This window comes from Eublepharis macularius, chromosome 4, assembly GCF_028583425.1.
Source record: "Eublepharis macularius isolate TG4126 chromosome 4, MPM_Emac_v1.0, whole genome shotgun sequence".
NCBI lineage: Eukaryota > Metazoa > Chordata > Lepidosauria > Squamata > Eublepharidae > Eublepharis > Eublepharis macularius.
Genome location: NC_072793.1, coordinates 58,104,205 through 58,124,177, shown reverse-complemented (window position 1 = coordinate 58,124,177; position 19,973 = coordinate 58,104,205). Strand labels below are relative to the sequence as shown.

The 19,973-nt window shown below is 42.7% G+C and overlaps 1 protein-coding gene across 1 annotated transcript in view; it reads left to right on the top strand.

Moving 5' to 3' along the window:
• The first annotated feature begins 5,083 nt into the window (after nt 1–5,083).
• The window catches only part of LCP2 (lymphocyte cytosolic protein 2), a 71,626-nt gene continuing 56,736 nt past the window's right edge, over nt 5,084–19,973 (top strand). The window contains exons 1-2 of the mRNA XM_054977875.1: nt 5,084–5,332; nt 18,970–19,032. Of these exons, the coding sequence (XP_054833850.1) occupies nt 5,255–5,332; nt 18,970–19,032 (141 nt within the window). The 5' untranslated portion in view covers nt 5,084–5,254. The remainder of the gene's footprint in view (nt 5,333–18,969; nt 19,033–19,973) is intronic.

The following is a 19,973-nucleotide window of genomic DNA, read 5'->3' as shown; positions in this document are numbered from 1 at the left end:
TATCTAGTCCTGTACCAAATCCACCTCATCAGTACTTTTCATGAACAAATGTTTAGTCGGAATCTGGATAAACTATTGTGAGGGTGAATGGTGTGGTGTATGCAAGTCAGATTTTGGGAGGGAGAGCAGCAGGACAGAAGAGCCATAATTTTAGTCCTTCTATGGTTTCCTTCCACCCCAGACCTCTGATTGATACTCTCATTTATTATTTGGTTCAGGTTTTCCATCAGACTTTTATCCTGCCTTTCCTCCAAGGACCTCAGGAAATCATATGCGGGTCTCCCCTCCATCCAATTTTATCCTCACAGCTAGGTTAAACTGAGAGATGGCAACTGACCCAAGATAATTGATTGACCTTCAAAGCAGCATGGGAATTTGAAGCTGGATCTTCCAAGCTGCAGTCTAACATTCTAATCCGTATCACACTGGCTTACATACATACAGCCCCAGATGCTGATAAAACACAAAGCTGGATTGTGGCAACGAGCCTCCGAGTGAAAGCTGAATGATCAGTGGGATGGATGATAAAGGGAATTTTCTGAAATGGAAGAACAGAACAATCCAGTTTTCTCATTGACTCAGCCATATGTCACCAAATATAATACTCAGCACAAATGACGATGAACTTTATAAGCCCCTAAAATAATTTTGCACACAGAAACTAGAAATGGACAATTTCACCATTGCATTAAAACTGTTATATGAACATAATTCAGGATCATGGACCCTTAGATTCTAAAACGTCCTGGGGGGGTCTTAGGATTCCAAACACGTGCTCTATTGAGGCTGTGGTAAGAGCTTGGAATGTGAAGCTCCTCAAAGCTTTTAACAATATTGCCCCTCACCCCTGCTCTTGGCATGGAAGTCAGCCCCATGGTTTACCACAGAGCTGTATGACCTAAAGAGGGCTGGAAGACATCTAGCTAAAAACTCACACACAAACTGATAGAGCATGGTACAGAGCACATTGAAACACCTATGAAGTGGTGATGAGAGTAGAAACATTATTCTCTGCAACCATTGAAGCAGCTATTTCACAACCATCTCAACTGTTCTCAAGATACCTCATTATCAAGTTATCTTCTAACTCCTAAATCTGAACCTTTACAATTAGCTGTGATGCCTTTGCAAAGTTTTTACTGATAAAATAGCACAGGTACGCTCTCATCTGGATGCCAGCTGTAATATAGGCAAGGTGGAAGAAATGCTTTATACACTGTCTGGTTCACATACAGACAACTTTGGACCAGTTCCAATGATTGGATACTGATATGATCCTGACATCTGTGAAGGCACTGGATCCTTCCTATCCTAGCTGCTAAAATCATGTAAGGACCACATAAATGAGCCTTTGAGGTCTATCATAAATCACCTTCCCTTGGCCACTCAAACAGGGGGTTATCTGCCCCCTACTTGGAAAAAAAATCCTAAAACAAAAATGACTAATTATCGATCTGTCTAATCTGCTCTTTCTGGGCAAAGTGGTTAAGTGAGCAGTAGCTGATCACTTCTAGTCTTCTTGGACAATTCTGGTGCTTTGGACCCTTTTCAGTCTGGATTCAGGCTAGGCTATGGGATGGAGATAGGTCTGGTGGCTTTAGCTGATGATATCTGCCTTGTTTTTTTGTTGCACTTCCTGGATCTACCTGCAGCCTTTGATACAGTAGAAAATTCCATGTTGTTTAGACAATAGAAGGCAGAAGTAGGGATCAACACTGTTGGTGGAAATGCCAATTCTTAGAGGAATTTTGGAAGAAAATTCTTAAAGAAATCCAAATAATGACAGGCTATTCCATTCCATTGTCACCAGAAATCATTTTCCTTGATCAATGGGAAACAAACCTGGTCCGCATTCCTTTGATAAGTAGGGACCTTATAGCAACCCTATTGGTTGCTGCAAAGAGTGCCATTGCAACCTGATGGAAGTCTAAGCAAGTCCTGATGATTGAAAATTGGCTCACAAAAATTTGGGATCATTTTATCTCTGAAAAATTGGCAGATAAGATTTATCAGGCAGAGCATTTCCCATATAGTACAGATTTTGTGGAGAAGTGGTTTCCAGTTTTTGAGTATCTAGAAAGTAACAGTTCTCATCCAGGTCTAAAGTTCTTTCAGGTTTTAGAATATGTTTAAAATATTTGTAAATTTCTGTATTTCATCACTTTACAAACTTTTTCATAGTTATGTACTAGTTATCAACTCTCTCAGAAATTTTGTAATTATGGAAGTCTGACAGTTTGAAATTTTTGGAATGTTGTAATTTTGAAACTGGGAATTTTAAATTTGGAATTTTGTAATTTGTTAGTTGTTAGTTGTATTTTACATTGTGCAAATTCTATTTAATCATTGTATGGAGAATAAGTATTATCAATAAAAATTATTTTAAAAAAGAAGAAGAAATAGGGATCAAGCGGTGTGCCTTGGATTGGTTTAAATTGTTTCTCATGGAACAGACACAAAGGATAGCTGTTGGAGACCAGTTATCTCCAACAGCTTTTGGGGTTCCAGAGGGCACAGTTTTATGCCCCGTTATTCAACCTCTGTAAGTCTTTAGGAAATCTCATTCATAGCTATGGAATTGGATACCATCAATATGCAGACAACACCCAGATTTATATCTCGGTATCCAAATCAACCCAGGATGCAATAGGGATCTAAGATTGCTGCCTGATGGCTGTGGTCAAATGGCTGAAAGCAAACAAATTGAAACTAAACCCAGACAAGATGAAAATGATGCTGGTTAGGAAGACAAAGATCTTGAAGGACTCCCCATTTCCAATGGACTTCATCTGACCCTTGCAGATTCAGAGCTGAGGGGTTATACTGGATCCAGCACTACTGCTAGAAAAGCAAGTTAAGGCAGCTGCAAAATACACTTTCCACAAACTCAGACTAGCCTGGAAGATTCCCCCCTACTTCAACACAGCCTAACTAGTCACTTGGATCCATGCCATGATAACATCGAGACTTGACTTGACTACTGTAATACATAGATCTCCCTTCTAAGTTAACTCAGAGATTCCAGTTGGTACAGAATGCTGCAGCTCAGGAATTATCAGGAGCTAGGAGGAGCATGAATATTATTCTCATTCTGCAGTCACTCCATTGGCTACATATCACTTACTAGGCTTAATTCAAGGTATTGGCTAACACATACAAAGCTCTTCATGGCCTTGGTCCATCATATCTACAGGACAGCACCTCTCCATATGTTCCACCACAACAGCTTAACTCATCTGAACTGGGCCTTCTGCAGGTGCCACCTTGCACAGGGGCAAAATCTCAGGTGTAGCCTCTGAGAACAGGTGAGAAGGGACAACTAAAACAAAATGAATTTCAACAGAGATAAATGTAAAGTTCTGCATTGGGGTAGAGAAAATCAAATGCATAATTACAGGTTGCAGGAGACTTGTCTTGGCAATTGTATGTGAAAAAGGGATCTATGGATCTTAGTAGACCATACACTGAACATGAGTCAGCAGTGTGATGTAGTAGCTAAAAAGGCAAATGAGATTTTGGGCTGTATCAACAGAAGTATAGTGTCCAAATCATGCAAAGTAATGGTATCACTTTATTCTGCTCTGGTTATACCTCACCTAGAGTATTGTGTTCAGTTTTGAGCACCACAATTTAAGAAGGATATAAACAAGCTGGAATGTGTTCAGAGGAGGGCAATAAAGATGGTGAGGGGTCTGGAAACCAAGTCCTATGAGGAAAGGTTGAAGGAGCTTGGAGCTTAGCCTGGAGAGGAGACGACCGAGAGGTGATATGATAGCCATCTTCAGTACCTGAAGGGCTGTCATATAGAGGATGGCGCAGAGTTGTTTTCCACTGCCCCAGAAGGTCGGATCAGAACCAACAGGTTGAAATTAAGACTCTTTGGTTTGCTACTAATTTTTCTAAGCAGTATCTTCATATATAAAGCCATGTTTCATAAAATAATAGTGTTTTAAAATTATAATGTCTGAAAATTCTATTCCTCATAATATTTGACTCTTTGGCATTGGATCCATCCCAATGTCTCCCAGCCCTCTTCTTGAGGTTCCCAGAAAGGAGGTGAACAGATAACTCACATGCCAATTCACATCCCCTTCTGTATGTTCCAGGAGAGATAATTCTATTTGTCTATAGTATGGAGATACTTATACCCATCTGATAAAATTTGGGAGGAAGGTTCTGTTAGGCGAGAGAGGTCTCTAGAATATTAGCACAATTGGGGAGGGGGAGGGGGCCTGTGACTGGAATTGTGTTTCCCATTGAAACCACTATTGGATTCATTTTCTAATTTCTTTACTTCCCATATTATAGAAATCAATTCCATTTTTTAAATGACAAAAGAACCAAATCATTATATTTCCATGTTTGCGTTTAATGTATAGTATTATAAGCTGCTTTCAGACAACTATACTATAGGATGTAATGTGAATCCAGACAAAACCATATTGAAATCATCCTCAGAGGCCGGGTGATCATCAGCAGAGGCCCCAGGACTGAGGAGCTCCTTCCCCAGGGGAGGTTTGTCTCCCCCCCCCTTTGATAGAATCTTCTTGCCAGATCCAAACCAATCTGTTTGAAAGCACTGCTATGTATGTCTTTACTTCTTCTGTGTTATTTTGGTTGACTATTTCTGGTTTCTTTAATTATTTCTGCTATATTCTCTTGATGCTCCCTTTTTGCATTTTAGATTGTCAGATTTTAATTTTTTTACTATTCCTTAGATGTCTAAGTCAGAAGGCAAAGTTGATGTGTTTTCAAAAATAATAGTTACTGTAGTTACTATTTATTAACTATAACAATCATATTGCTATTATAATAAAGTCTGTGGAAACTGCTAGCTAGCTTTCCTTCACATCAGGATGTGACTTTCCCTGGTCAGTGGTTATATTATTTCTGCCTCTTTTTCAAACCTCACCTTTGCAACCATAGGTTTAGGCACATTAAGTATAGCTTTAGGCATAGACAGCAGCATTTCCTTGTTTACTTATTTAGATTCAGAAAAGGGAAGTGGTGAAGCTGACTAACTAGCTGACAAGTTTTCTGAGAAACAAGAGAGACCGTTTAGTTCACAGCGGAAGCCGTTGCTTTCTTAAGTGTATTTTCAGCACAGTTCCGAAGAAAGTCAAAAATCTGGGAGTTCAAGGAACTGGATTTAGTGCATTTCCCCTAGTTTGGTCACCAACTGGGAGTCTTGCTCCTGCTCCCTGTAAAGATTGGCATATAAATGTCTGCATCTGGCTAGCCGAGAAGAACAGCAATGGACTCACGACATCTTCCCTATCGGTCTGAAGTGGACAGCTGGACTCCACATGATCTGGCAGATTACTTCAGGAGGGTAAGCTTCATTTCATTTCAACGGTTGAATATTTACATTGCAAGTAATATTCATATCATAATTTCAGAAAAGTTTCTGGGAAGCCATTGTGAAAGACATTATACCTTCTTCTGAAAGAGGCACAGGACTTGCTAGAAAAACTTCCAAATTCACTAGCCTGAAAGGGCATCTTTGTTGAATGGTTTGCTGCAACCTTGCACCACAAACTATCTCTGTTTCACCTTGTCACTGTTAGTCCCTAATCACACTCCATTCCTGCCTTGCCCACCTCATTTGGATTGTAAACCTTCTGAAAACAACCTAGTATACTGTCGGAGTTAAATAAACATATTAAGTAACAGAATTAGTGAACTAGGCATCATTTAGGACTGTATACATGAACTTGTAAAGGAAGAGAGGAGGGTTGACTTAAAAAGCAGGGTCTCCTCCACTCCAAAGGTTGAGTACTGGGGACAATATATACAGTAGACTTCCAGCACTGGTCCAAGAAGTTTTTATAGTAAGTGAGGAGCAGAGGTTCAGAATGGGATAAAGATCCAGCAAGATGCACAAGCTGCCTCCATGTTGCCTGGCATGTCTCACTGGCATTTCTGTGCCATGTATATTTCTCTACCATCTAGAAAACCATTTGTACCCTTAGAAATCTTCAATCTTGCATTCAAATATATTTCTAGAATGTTTAAGAAATTTTAGAATTCAGTATCTATATACAAATAGCTACAGTTCACATTACTTTCATTCTGGTTGTTAATGGCTCTGCTTGATAATACCAATGATTGATGTTGCCACACACACACACACCCAGTGGCAGGCTTATTAATTCAGTCCATCCCTGAAGAGTTAATGAATCCTGCTGGTTTCTGGAATGCTCTTGGGGATTTTAGTTTTGGCCTGGAATGCCAGGTAAACCAAGACAATAAACAGTGTTGCACCCTACTTTCCTTTCCCATTGCACGGTAGAACACTTGCTACCTGGTATACCATCAGGGATGACTAAACTGAACTGGGTCTTGAATGTCAATGTAAGAAAACAGAAACCTACATGGAGCCCATTTGAAAGCCTATGTAGTGGCAATGTGGGCAGTGAAGAAACCTTTCTTCTCTGCCACCATTGCATCTGCAGCATCTCCTCTAGTGGAGCTTTTAAAAACTGTTCTAGTGGAGCTTCACAAAAAGCTGTGAGACTTTTTGTACAATTTTCTCCAGAAAACAATCTCCACAATCAGTTCAAACTTGGACTCTATTTTAGATGTAAATTGGGAACTGGGGGCATTGTAAGCACCTGTATATCAGTGTCCTATGGATCACTTAAGTCCTGTTTCCATGACTGCAGTAGACAAGAACCCACAGGAATGTGCAAATCTGTCCTTGTCTAGCTTGGCTAATTAAATCAGCGAGGGAACAAATACATGTTCCATTGGGCATAGTTATAAATTCATCTCTGGTTCATGGCCAGTTCCCAAGGGACTTCAAAGAGACTATTGTAAGACCATTACTAAGGAAGCAACCCTTAACAAGGATAATCTGGCAAACTATAGACCAGTGTTAAACCTATCTTTTTGTACAAGTAAATCGAGCACATTGTGGCAGAACAACTCTAGACTTACCTAGATGGCCCTTCTTCCCTTATCTGCTTCTAGTCTGATTATGTTACAGTGCTTCAGTGACAATGATTGATGATTTATGGTGTCAAGTGGACAAGGGAAATGTTTCCCTGATTGATCTAACTGCAACTTTTGATATGTTGAACCAAACCATTTTGTTTAGCCATTTTGAGCAGAGTTCTGGTGTGAGTGATACTACCCTCCAGCTAGTTCAGTCTTTCCTAATCAAGTGGTGGAAAAGAGTTCCCTTTGGTAAAGCAGAGTCAAGATCCTGGGAATTTTCCTGTGAAGTCCTGCAAGGCTTGGTATTGTCACTCATGTTCTTTATTATGTGCATGAAACTACAGAGTGAAATATTTGGAGCTTTGGAGTCATCAATATGCTTACGACATCTAGCTATATATTTCCTTGTCTAATCTTCCAGGTCCAGGGTTCTCAGTTCTGAACCCATGTCTGGAGACTATTGTAAGGTGACCAGAGACAGGGCTTTTTCAGTGGTGGCATCTCACCTTTGGAACATCCTTTGTCCCCTGGAGTAGAGGTCCCATTCCCTAGGTAAGGGTGGAAGATTCCCTGCCCCCTCCCATTGCCTGCCAGCACTCAGAGTGGCAGTGGAAGAAAAATATAAAAACCCTGCAGCATAATGTGAAGCATCACATCACTTTTGTTCTAGGAATTACTGGAAACTCTATGGTTTAGCCTTGCTTTTTGAGAATCAGGTGAGTGCTGTGGCTAAGGATGCCAGTAACATTTAATTTGAAAGCTCTGTACCCCCTCCTTGATGCTGCCAGCCTTGCTATGCATTGTCCAGATTAGACTACTTTAATATGTTCTATATGAGATAACCCTTGAAGATAACCCAGAAATTGCAGTGGTCGGGAATTCAGAATCTGCCTCCTGGGAGACTATTGTATTCATGTGACATCACTTTTAGAACAACTGCACTGACTTCCAGTGTGTTTCCATGCCCGGTTCAAGGCACTGGTTTGACCTGTAAAGACTCGTATATTTGAATAAGTGCCTTTCTTGGCAAATACCACAGATCAGTTAAGGTCAGCACAGTGTCATCTGTTGATGATCTCCTCCTTTTGGGTAGAATATAAGAGGCATATGTAAGAGGCATAGTACTATGTAAGAGTACTATGTAAGAGGCATAGCATTCTCTGTTGCCACTCCCATTTTATGGAAATGTTGACAATGGACATGTTGAGTACACTTTCTGTGATGAGATTTCATAAGCTAGGTAAGGCAGCATTGCTCCAGAAGGTCTTTGGAATCGGAAGCAGGCTGATGTTGCACCACAGTTAGGGTTACCAAGTTCCCTGGGGCTCAAACTGGGGGATGGGGGATCGCTGGGGGTGTACAATGGGAATACTTACCTCCCGAGCGCGCACACTGTGTACTCTGGGGGGTTCCTGACCCATTCCCATGGCTTTTCCCCCACTGGCCAGGTGAGAGGTGGCGGGGCAGGCACTGGGACTGGGGGAATCCCCTGCGTTCACTGGGGGAATGAATCCCTAAGGTCTATGATTAGTCTTCTTTGAACCCTTGAAACAGAAATTGCCAGTTTGTAAAGTGATAGAGCTAAGGGCATATATCGTGGTGGCTATTGTACTTGTTTGCGGTAAGTTTTGTTAGATAGCACCATATTCATTCTATGTGTTTTTTGTGATAATTGGTGATTTTAAAAGTATTGTTTGGTTTATATGTTTCAGTTTTTTTAACTGCTTTGTGCTTTAAAGAAGTAGAATATAAATTCTGAATATTTATTTATTTAGAATTTATTTATTTTAGAATGTTTTATCATTTTAGAATGTATTTAGAATTAGAATGAGCTTTACAATTTACTTAGAATATACTCTCCTCAGACTAAAGGCACCTAACAAAGCAGCAAATGCTGCCAGGAAACAAAAACATCATAAGCATCCAACAAGTTTAAAGAAATAGACAATTAAAAATACGCTCAAACAGTTAAAAAAACTAATGCAATTAAAAAAGTAGCCAAATCTGCTGAAATAGTTTACCCCAGGGCTTTTTTTCTGGGAAAAGAGGTGGTGGAACTCAGTGGGTTGCCAGCACAGGGGGCAACTCTTGGTGGGAGGTGGCCCCTGGTACCACATGTGTGCGCACAAAGTGCATGCATGCTTCTAGGGCCAATGACATCACTTTGGGCCAGCTGGAACAAGGGGGGAGTTTTTAAAAGTTTAAATCACCCTCGGTGAAAATAGTCACATGGCTGGTGGCCTAGCTCCCTGATCTCCAGACAGAGGGGAGTTTAGATTGCCCTCCACGCTGCTGGAGCAGTGCGGAGGGCAATCTAAATCCCCTCTGTCTGGAGATCAGAGGCCGGGGCCACCAGTCATGTGACCATTTTCAAGAGGTTCTGGAACTCCGTTCCACCGCATTCCAGCTGAAAAAAAAGCCCTGGTTTACCCTCTACCAAATGCCCCCTGGAATGTGGAAAGTGAAGGTGACTGCTCTGACAAGCCATGATGGGAATGGACCTACAACAGAGAAAGATTTTACCTAACTTGCCAAACAGGCAATCCTCCAGGAAAGGCTGTCCGAAGAGTGTATCTAATACTGAGAAGTATAGCAAAAAATGCCGTTGGATTGATATGAGGGCCCTAGGACATGAAGAGCTTAAAAGTAATAATAATCCACACTTTGATGTGGGCTTGAAGCAAATAGATAGCCAATGCAGTTCATGCATTACTGGAGTTGTGATTTCAGAACAACTGGACCCGGACAAGAATCTCACCACAACATTTTGTATTCTCTAGTTTCCAAGACTTCTTCTAAGCCAGCCCAACAAAGATCATGTTGCATTAGACCAATCTGGAGGTTATGGTAGCACGGGTCAGTGTGGCTAGATCAGCAGAAACTAAATAAGGCCACTTTATGAACCAGATGAAACTGAAAGAAGATATTCCTAACAACAGTGCCAACCTGCTTATCATTCAACATGATCAAGTCCTAATACAACCTCAAGTTCATAATTTGACCTAGTGAAGAAAACTTAGCCCCATCGAAGGCTGGTAAATTAATTCCCGTCAACACTCTGATTTCTTAACCAGCAACATGTCTGTTTTCTCTGATTAAGCTTCAGCTTGTTTACTCTCTGCCATCTGTCCACAACCTTTGGAGACTTCCTAGGACATTCATGGCTGCTTCCTGAGGCTTAGATATTATTATTATTATTATTATTTATTAGATTTATAGTCCGCCCTCCCCGCGAACGGGCTCAGGGCGGATCACAACATACAAATAAAAACACATTGATAAAACAGTATAATGATAAAAGCCAGATTTAGGGGCATAAAAACAAACTCTGTGCCGTGTTCCTAATATCCCAGGGCAGGATTCACTTCACCCTTCCCTGTCAATCATAAGGGGAAGAGAGGGGTGGAGGCATGAGTTGGTGCGTAATTTGCCACCATTCCTACATGGGGCAGATTGCTCATATAGCCCCCCACTAATAGGAGACAGGCAGGGAGGCCAATCGGTGGATCTGAATACTGGCCTCAACCAAATTCGGGCAGAACCAGGCATTAGTGAGATATAAGGCTGGGTGATCTCAACCAAAGATGTTACATACAGTTTAAAGGGGAATGAGAATAAAAAGGACTCTTGGGGCACCCTACACATCAAGTCCCACCTAGATTATTCTGCTTCTTGTACGAAAACTAGAGTTGCCAGTTCCAGGTTGAGAATTTTTTTGAGATTTTGGGGGTAGAACCTGGGGATGGCAAGGTTTGGGGAGAGGTCTCAGTGAGGTAAAATGCCATAGAACCCACATTCCAAAGTAGCCATTTTCTCCAGGGGGGCTTACTTCTGTTGCCTGGAGGTCAGTTGTAATTCCATGTCATCTCCAGCCACCACCTGGAGGTTGGCAACCCTGATTTTCTTCCTACCAGTATGAAAATAGTGAAACCAACAGAGGGATGTCTTTTTACCCAAACACTGGCTGTAGTTGAGCCACCAAAATATCATGTATCTCTCTGTTATGTATTACATTTTTGTCCCACGGAGTTTTTCTCCAAGGAGTTTACGGTGGTGTACATTTTTTCTCCTTGCTTCCATTTTGTCCTTACAGTAACCCTGTGAGAATAACTAGCCCAGAGTCGCACAGTGAATTTCATGAGAGAGAGAGGACATACCAGATGTACTCCCTGTGAGCAGTCCTTCATGTGCACGATTTGAATGAAAAAAGGAGAAATATTCAATGCAACTTATTCAAAAACTGGAAATATTTTTGAAACCAAAACGAAATAGATCTAGCTTAGCCCTGGTTTTGCAGAGCCTGTCAGTTCAAGTCAGTAGCACATGTTTCCTTTAGGTAGTGTGTGCCCTGCTACCAATGCAAAGAATTCACTTTTTCTTCAATTATTTATGCCAAGACATTTCAAATGCCCCTAAAACAAGCTCCAATGCGTTCAGTTGTGATTTATTCCCATATAAGTATGCACTGGGCTACAGCCTATACATCTGCAACTGAATCCCCATTTGAACAGAACCAGGATACGATTCTAACCAGAATCAGCCAATTATTGTGAATTTACTTTGTTTGCAATGTCAGTTTTCTCTCAGGTTAAGCATTCAATATGATCATATTGATACCTTACAATTTAAAAAGAATAGTATTTTAGTTTTGCTTCTGTGAATGCTCATCATTTACAGTGAAATCCTAAGCATAGTTACTCCAGTCTAAGCCCACTGATTTCAATGGGCTTAGACCAGAGTAACTCTGATTGGAATTTCACAATTGTTGACTTTCTGGACTTGCATATGCCCCATAGGCATGAATCATGCATTATTTAAAATAACTGTATTTCAAATTATATAATGATTTTGTCCTTATATATTCCATTCCATTACTCAGTCACCATTCATCATGTTGGAACATGATCAGAAATTGTATTGTCGAAGGCTTTCACGGCCGGAGAACGATGGTTGTTGTGGGTTGTTGTGGGTTTTCCGGGCTGTATTGCCGTGGTCTTGGCATTGTAGTTCCTGACGTTTTGCCAGCAGCTGTGGCTGGCATCTTCAGAGGTGTAGCACCAAAAGACAGAGATCTTTCAGTGTCGCAGTGGGCGACACTGTGACACTGAGAGATCTCTGTCTTTTGGTGCTACACCTCTGAAGATGCCAGCCACAGCTGCTGGCAAAACGTCAGGAACTACAATGCCAAGACCACAGCAATACAGCCCGGAAAACCCACAACAACCATGATCAGAAATTACTGGACTGAACTATGTTTCCCAGGGGTCAGTACAAGAACAAGCAAAGTATGAAATCAAATATAAATCACGCAATTTAACATGAACACACTCCGCTTTAGGAGTCAGAGGCAAGGCAAGGATGGATCAACAGAGGGAGGAGCCATGCACTTTTATTCCACCCCAGCAGCATTGAGAAAACCAAGGGAAGTATTTGGGTGGGACACGTACTGGGGAGGAGGTAGAGGTACAGTTAAGGGGAAATAATGTGAGAAAGAACCCATAGATCACAGCGCTCAGCGTGAGATTCCTCGCAGTTATCTGTAAAATCTGCCAGGAAATTTTTATGCACCAAACAAGAATTTTAACAATCTAGAAACTTAATCCCTGATTCTGGTTGCAGTATTCAAAATTTATAACTGGTGTATCCGGGAAAGATTTTAAATTGTAAGGACTGTAGTTCTTTTAATAACTGTATTTCCTTTTGTATGATTTGTTTATCTTTTAAGAATTGTATTTATATGACTTGCGCTGGTCATAGACCATATCAATAAAACTGATTGATTGAATGTGAGAAAGCACATTGACGAAACCAATGCAATTCAATTTATAGCCATTTTGAGCTCTCAAAAAAGCAAACATTTTTTCAAGTATCCAAAGATGCTCACAATTTGTGACCAATTGCAATTTGAGTAGGGACAGGCCGGTGCCAGAGTTTCTGGCGCCTGAGGCCGGGGGGCAGCTTCAGGGCTGTTACTGTCCCCATGCGCACGCACATGTGCGCGCACACCCAGACTGCTCAGTTGCCTCGCACCGCCCTGGCCATCTGCCGTGCCTGGCCCACAGCTGTGTACTAGAGGCGGCAGCAGCAGCACGAGGCAACTTAGCCAAACCAAACGAGACGGGGGTCACACAAGTTTTCTTGGAGGGATGGGATGGAATAATGACAGAAGAAAGCAAAAGGGAAGGGAAAGGAGAAAGTGGGAAGGACCTAGAGAAATGGCTGCGCCTCAGGGTGTGCACTTTGAATGAGCTGCTGAAGATGCAAATCCTTCTTCCAGGCACAAGCCCCCCTCCCCACCCCCAACGCAAGGGCATCCTGGGAGAGAGCAGCAGCAGCCCACCCTGGAATGGTCTTTGGGTGCCCTCACGTCCAGCAGGCTTGTGCCTGGAAGAAGGATTTGCGTCTTCAGCAGCTCATTCAAAGCGCACACCCTGAGGCGCAGCTGTTTCTCTGGGTCCTTCCCACTTTCTCCTTCCCCTTCCCCTTTGCTTTGTCATTATTTCATCCCATCTCCACCCCAGTCCCTCAAAACAAATGTCTCACTTTTTGTCTGCTCCTTTCTATTTTGTGAGGCGACAGGCAGGAGATAGGGGAAGGATGCTTGGCGTGCGTGTGTCCTCCCAGCCCTTCCGCTCATTTGCTCCATGGTGCGCGCCCCCACGCCCCCTCTGGCGCCCCTGCGCTGGAGACAATTGCCCGACCTGCCTCCCTTGACGCGCCGGCCCTGAGTAGGGATGTACAATTTTGACTCTAAAACCGATTAGATTAACCCATACTTCTATGATAAGATGCTTCTGAGTCAGAAGGAGATAACCCTTCACCCAGAGAAAGCTAATATTGGAAACAGCATCTGTCTTTTTTTCTTTAAAAATTTTTTTTAAAGATTTTATTTAAGAAGAAAAAATATAACACTAGAAAGTGCATAGAGGCTTATACAAGCACTACATTTAAAATTAGATTAACCTAATAGAAAGATACGTTCAGAATAACAACACAACTAAATTATATAATAGCTCTTATTCCCTCTCCTTATTTGTTTATACTAACCTTTAGTATCAACAATTTTTAATTAATCATTTTTCCTGTATTTTATCTTTGTTTTAACCTAAGCAGGAAACAGCATCTCTCAAGCAACACAGGTGCTTTTATATTTAAAATTGCTGTTAAAATCTTAGAAAAAATAAATGTCTAGAAATTGTTACTGTTCTCTGATCCATACATGATCTGCAGCACATACTGAAATTACACTCTTTATGAGAAAGGAACAGAATAGATTTTTCTCTGTCTATTATATCTCTCAGCTGGACAATTCACTTTTCCAGAAAGAAAACACAAATTGTCATTCCTTTTGTGAGTCAGTACTGCTGTTGCATAGCAGAATACTTTACCTTTAAAAGTGACAAATGATTTCAAAAACTACAAAGATAATTTCATTGTGAAGATGTCCAACAGGCACAGATACTGTATTTGGCTGTCCTGAACACAGGTAAACTGAGTACCCAATCTGTTCAGCTATTGGCAAATAGCCATTTGAGTTATTTATTGGTAGCTGAACAGACAAACAGCTACCAAAGAGAAACTCCCTCCCAAACCTCTTGGTTAGTTTGTACCTTGCAGAGGCCTAGCAAGAAGTTGGGAGGTGGAGCTCAAAAGCCGACTCTCCACTGAGCTTCTCCTTCTGTTGTCCTCAATTTGGGATGAGGAGAAGAGAAGAGCTGGGATGCAACAAACATTCTGGGATGGCAGATCAGAAGAACTTGACTTTCAGCTGATCCCTGCAATCATCTGGGAGCTGGCTCCGTCCTGATCCCTCCCCTAAGTATTTTGCTGGGTATGCAGCAAAATTTTCCCAGTAGGAGATCAGAACCTGACTCCCACCCAGTCTCTCACCACCTGACAGATTCTGATGCAGGGCCGGATCTAGCGCTCCCGGCACCCGGGGCAACGCTTGCCGGCCCTCGCGCGTGCGCACAGCGTGCGCATGCTCCTGATGCGGCGTGATGATGTCATTTTGATGACATCATCACGCTGCGCGCTGGAGGCAGCACGGGGGGCTGAGAAGCTGCCCGCACCATTCGCTTCAGAAGCAAATGGCGTAGTCGGCTTTGCAGCCCCCCACGCTGTCTTTCGCCTGCCCCGTGGGACAGGGGGTGACTGGCTTGCTGTGTGCCCTCTGTCCTGCGGAGCAAGCAAAAGGCAGTGCAGGGGGCTGCGAGGCTGCCTGCGCCATGCGCCTGCCCCGCAGGACAGGGGGCGGCCGGCTGCCCCCTCTCCTGCGGTGCAAGCGAGTGGCGTGGGCGGCCGCGCTGCACTTTTCCTGCCCTGCAGGACAGGGGGTGCGCGGAAAGCCAGCCGCCCCCTGTCCCGCGGGGCAAGCAAAAGGCAGCGCAGCTGCCCATGCTGCCGCCTACACGCTCTGGGAGCTGCTTCCAGCGCCCCCTCCCCGGCGGCGCCGGGGGCAGACTACCCCCCTGCCCCCCCTCTAGATCCGGCCCTGTTCTGATGGCACAAGTAGCCTGGCTCAACAAATAGATACAAACAGATTTCAAACTGCTGAGCCTCCTGCCACTTAATCAGTTGCCTACCGCTGGCCAAAAGAATATGAAATGCACCAGCAAGTGCTTAAGCATTCCTAATAGTAAGTTCTTTATAACAGAAAAGGAGATTTTTTTTACCTGTTCCCCCCTCCAATGCAGACCACCAACTCACCCCTCTTGCTGTTTTGGGGGGTCTCTTAGCCTCCCCAAAACGGCATTTAGGGGGCTGTTTCAGGGTGTGGAAAATGGGGAAGGTTATACATCCCTCCTGTCTGAGCAAATCGCTGCTGGATCCAATTCAGTGTTTCAAAGGTATGGAAAGAGTGCAAAAGAGGTAACAAGCAGATTCATACAATTTCCCTTAAACATAAAATAAGTCTATAGGAAATTTATTCAGACACTTTGTAACTTATGCAGATTTTACACTGGCATAATTCAAAAATGTAAAGGCATTCTGTTGAACTGTACCCTGCTACATAAAAGGACAACACTGCAGAAGAAAAACATTTTGATTTGGCAAACTACTTCTATTGCTGTATCTTTGATCCCACTTTTAATTAGCTAATTTCTGTTGAAATTCAAGAAAGCTTTTTTTACATGCTTGCTTCAGCAGGCTTTAGTTCAGAATGTAAGAGGTTTGACAATTTGTATCTTTATAGATCATCTCAATCTAGTATTATATTTAGAGATGGGCATGATCTGGATTACGAAAAAAAAACCCAGGATAATGGCAATCTCCCAATCGTGACCTGGTGGATCGTTGTCTTCCACGGCAAACGATCCAGCAGTCGGGACTCCAGGGCGATCATGATAGGACCAGGAAGCTAGTCATTCAGGCGCCAACAATCTGTTCCCCTGGCAACGGAGGCAGGGGAATGCCTGAGCTCTGTTTAAAACTTGATAATATTTCCCCTAGAGAGGAAAAGCTCAGTGTTAACTCTTTCAAAAACCCCTTGCTTTGAGAGCAGCTATCAAGCTGTTTTGCGCTCCTCTCCTGAGTTCGTTCAGTGCTGAAAGAGTTAACTGAAAGGAGATATCTCTCTCCTCCTGGCTTCTCTGCCCAGTGCCTGCTTTTTGCAAGAAGTTGGTATGTGATTTGATGTTTCATTTGTGATTTTCCTATTTAAAAAACCATAGGATCCGCGAGGATCCGTGTGGATCCTGGTTTTACTTTCTTCCTGTTTAAAATATGCTTTTGGAAGACTGGCTGCTTGATTTTAAAATTGGGTGGGATGGAGGATTCTATCCCTGCTTTTTTTAAAAAGCTGTCTGAAACTTGTTGACGGGTGTCTCTCTCTCTATTTGGAGGCACGGACAGGTTAAAAAAAATTTTCCCCTCTGCTCTAAGTGCGTGCATGTGTGTGTGTGTGAGAAAACGTCAGGTTAAAAACTTTTCCCCCCTCTGCTCTAAGTGCATGCATGTGTGAGAGAGAAAACGTCTCTCCCTGAGGGGAGGTGGCTCGTCGCAGGGTTAAAACCTCCCCCCCTCTGCTCTAAGTGCGTGCATGTGTGTGTGAGAGAGAAAACATCCCCTCACTGAGGGGAGGTAGCTCGTCGCCGGGTTAAAAACTTTTTCTCCCATCTGCTCTAAGTGTGTGGGGGGGGGCGCCCCTCCAATCCCAGATCTCAGATCAGAAACGGGACTTGATTGGAGTGAATCGGTGATCTGGACTCGTCACCAGCATGGATCCACAAACAGCTTGATCGGTATTTTGGGATGGATCGTGCCTATGTCTAATTATATTTAACACATGACATCCTACACGGATGTGCAGACAGATAGCAGCTGGAAGTTATTTCCCAAACACACAGAGCCCCAGGAAATGGTTATCTCCTGTTCTAAATGGAGTCACATTCCCCCATACAGGAGCAGGTTTGTAGCTTGGGGGAGCTCCTGGAACTCCTGTTGGATAAACAGATGACAGTAGTTGCCAGGGGTGCCTTTCACCAGCTTTGATTGGTGAGACAGCTGCAGCCATTCCTGAACAGGAAAGAGCTTGCCAATGTAATGCAGGCCCTGGTAACATCTAGATTAGACTACAGCAACATGTTATACTTGGAACTGCCCTTTAAGACTATCTGGAAGCTTCAGTTGGTACAAAATGCTGCAGCCTGAATGTTGACTTGAATGGGTCGGAGGAAACTGCACTGGCTCCCAAGACGCTAACATTGAGCTTTAAAGACCTACATAACTTGGGATCAGCATCCCTTAAGGACTGACTTCTCTGATATGGTATGTTCACTCAAGTCATCTTTGGAGGCCCTGTTTCTGGTGCCCTCACCATCTGAGGCTGGACAGGTGGCAACTCAAGAAGGGCCTTCTTGGTTATGGTGCCAAAACTTTGGAACTCTCTCCCTAGTGATGGATATAGATTTGGAGGTTTTTTATATACTTATTTTTATATACTAAACCTATGCTTTTTCAATATTACATGCTTTGCACTTTTTCTATGCTCAGGAGCCAAAGTACTACTTGTAATGTAACCTGTAAGAATTTGACACTTGAAACAAGAAGACTTGAAACTCTGTAAGAACTGATATACTGCTTTTAGGGCTGCACTTATATGTTATATTATTCTATAGATTCCAATAGAAATCAGTACCAGAGAGCCTTTTGTAGAAAACCGATTTGATGCAGCAAGCTGGTTTTGGCCACCTGTGGTATTATCTTCCTTAAAGCTGAGAAGAAACTGGGGAAAAGGGCACGAATAGAAAACATCCCTTCCTATCCACAAATTTCAGTTATCAGAAGATATCAAGGCACCAGATTGAGACTCATTGGTGCCCTTGAAAGTATTATGCCCAGAAGAAAGTAGGTAAAAGGTTAAGACAGTGTCCTTCCAAAATGAGGGCAGAGGAGAAAAAAACTGTGAAGACTGGAATTCCCCCAAATAGAGGGGCCAGCCCAGAATTGCATCTTCAAATCAGAACTGACCCTAGATATGTTACGAGCCAGTAAGATATCAAATATTAGAATATTGTAATATTGTTATGATTATCTGAAAGTATTAATTGCCTGTGTTTCTATTGTAATTTTGATGAGCTCAGGACACAAGGAGACCACCTACTCCTGTGAAAATGGGCTCCTCCATTGTTTAAATTAAACAATCATATATTGCTTCATTCTACAGGACTCCGTGGTGTGTGTGTCTCTTATTGTGATTGGTGAGAGGGACACCTAAGGCACAAGTTTGTGCATAACACTAGGAAGCTTTGTCTGTCCTCTTCTTTTTCTGTCTCCCATCAGTGGATGAAGAGATTATTGTTTCATCTGGCATGCCCCCAATAACTGCTATTGGCCTGCCTCCCTTAATGAGAGATGGCCTCATTAAAGTCAGTGAGTCTTGAATCAACATGGATAATATGGGAAATTTCCATGAGTAAATTATTCAATGGACTTAGAACATATAGGATGTAAGTATGAGCATTGCTTTATCAAGCTATTTCTGAATTACCAAAAAATATCCTAAGAATAATTTACTTTACATTGCAGTTAAACTACAAGGACTGTGAGAAAGTTGTCCGGAAACATAGCATTACTGGACAAAGATTTCTGGTAAGTTTTTCAATATAGAAATTACAATATCAAAAGATAACTGTTTCTTTGGATTAGCAAAGAATAGTATTCCTTAAGAGAAAAAGGTGTGGGTAAATGGCCTATGATGTGGGAAAGTGAATGGAGGTTGGGGGAGGGGGATGAGACCTTCCATAAAACCAACCTGCACAGGAGAGTTGCTTTTAAGAGGCAGACCTTGTACATGAAACTAGAGATGGGCACGAACAGCAATACGAACTAAAAAAAGCCATGAACAGCCCAATCAGCTGTTTGCGAACAAGCAGTTCGTGAGGCCCCATTCTAAACGAACAGGTGGTCGTTGCAAGCATTGTTTGTTGCTGTTCATTGCTGTTCATCAAGCCACACAGTCTGGCACCTGCAATCAATTCCTATGGCAACTTAGGCAGGGATTGTCTGAACTCTGTCTGAACTCCTCCTGTTGCCCCGGAAACCCCAATCTAAGTCCAATTTAGCTTGATAGGCAGGTCTTCCTTTCAAGTGTGGAGCTCCAAATTTGTTACAAGGAAGCAAAGAGTTGCTGTTGGTATTTTGAGAGAGAGACAGGGAGAGTGCATTGGAACTTGAATTTTCTTTGTGTGTGGTGGGATAGGGATCTATGTCTTCAGGTTCCAGGGCTGCTGCCAGGCTCTGGGGCCAAGCTGTTATTTATTATTGGTACATTTCCTGCTGCCTGCTCAGGTGGGGTTTCTGGGAGTGGTGTGGTAGGGATCTTGATGGCTGGAGGAGAGCCTGCTGGCCCCCACAAACAACAAGTTCATAAACAGGTCATGTTCGTCAGTGTTTGTTGTTCGTTTTTCGTGGATGGCAACGAACAACAAACACCATGTTCGGGGGGGGGGGGGTTCTGTTCATGCCCATGTCTACATGAAACCCCTATGCTTTTAGTTTTACTTTACCAGTGACAACAATGAATTGTCTTG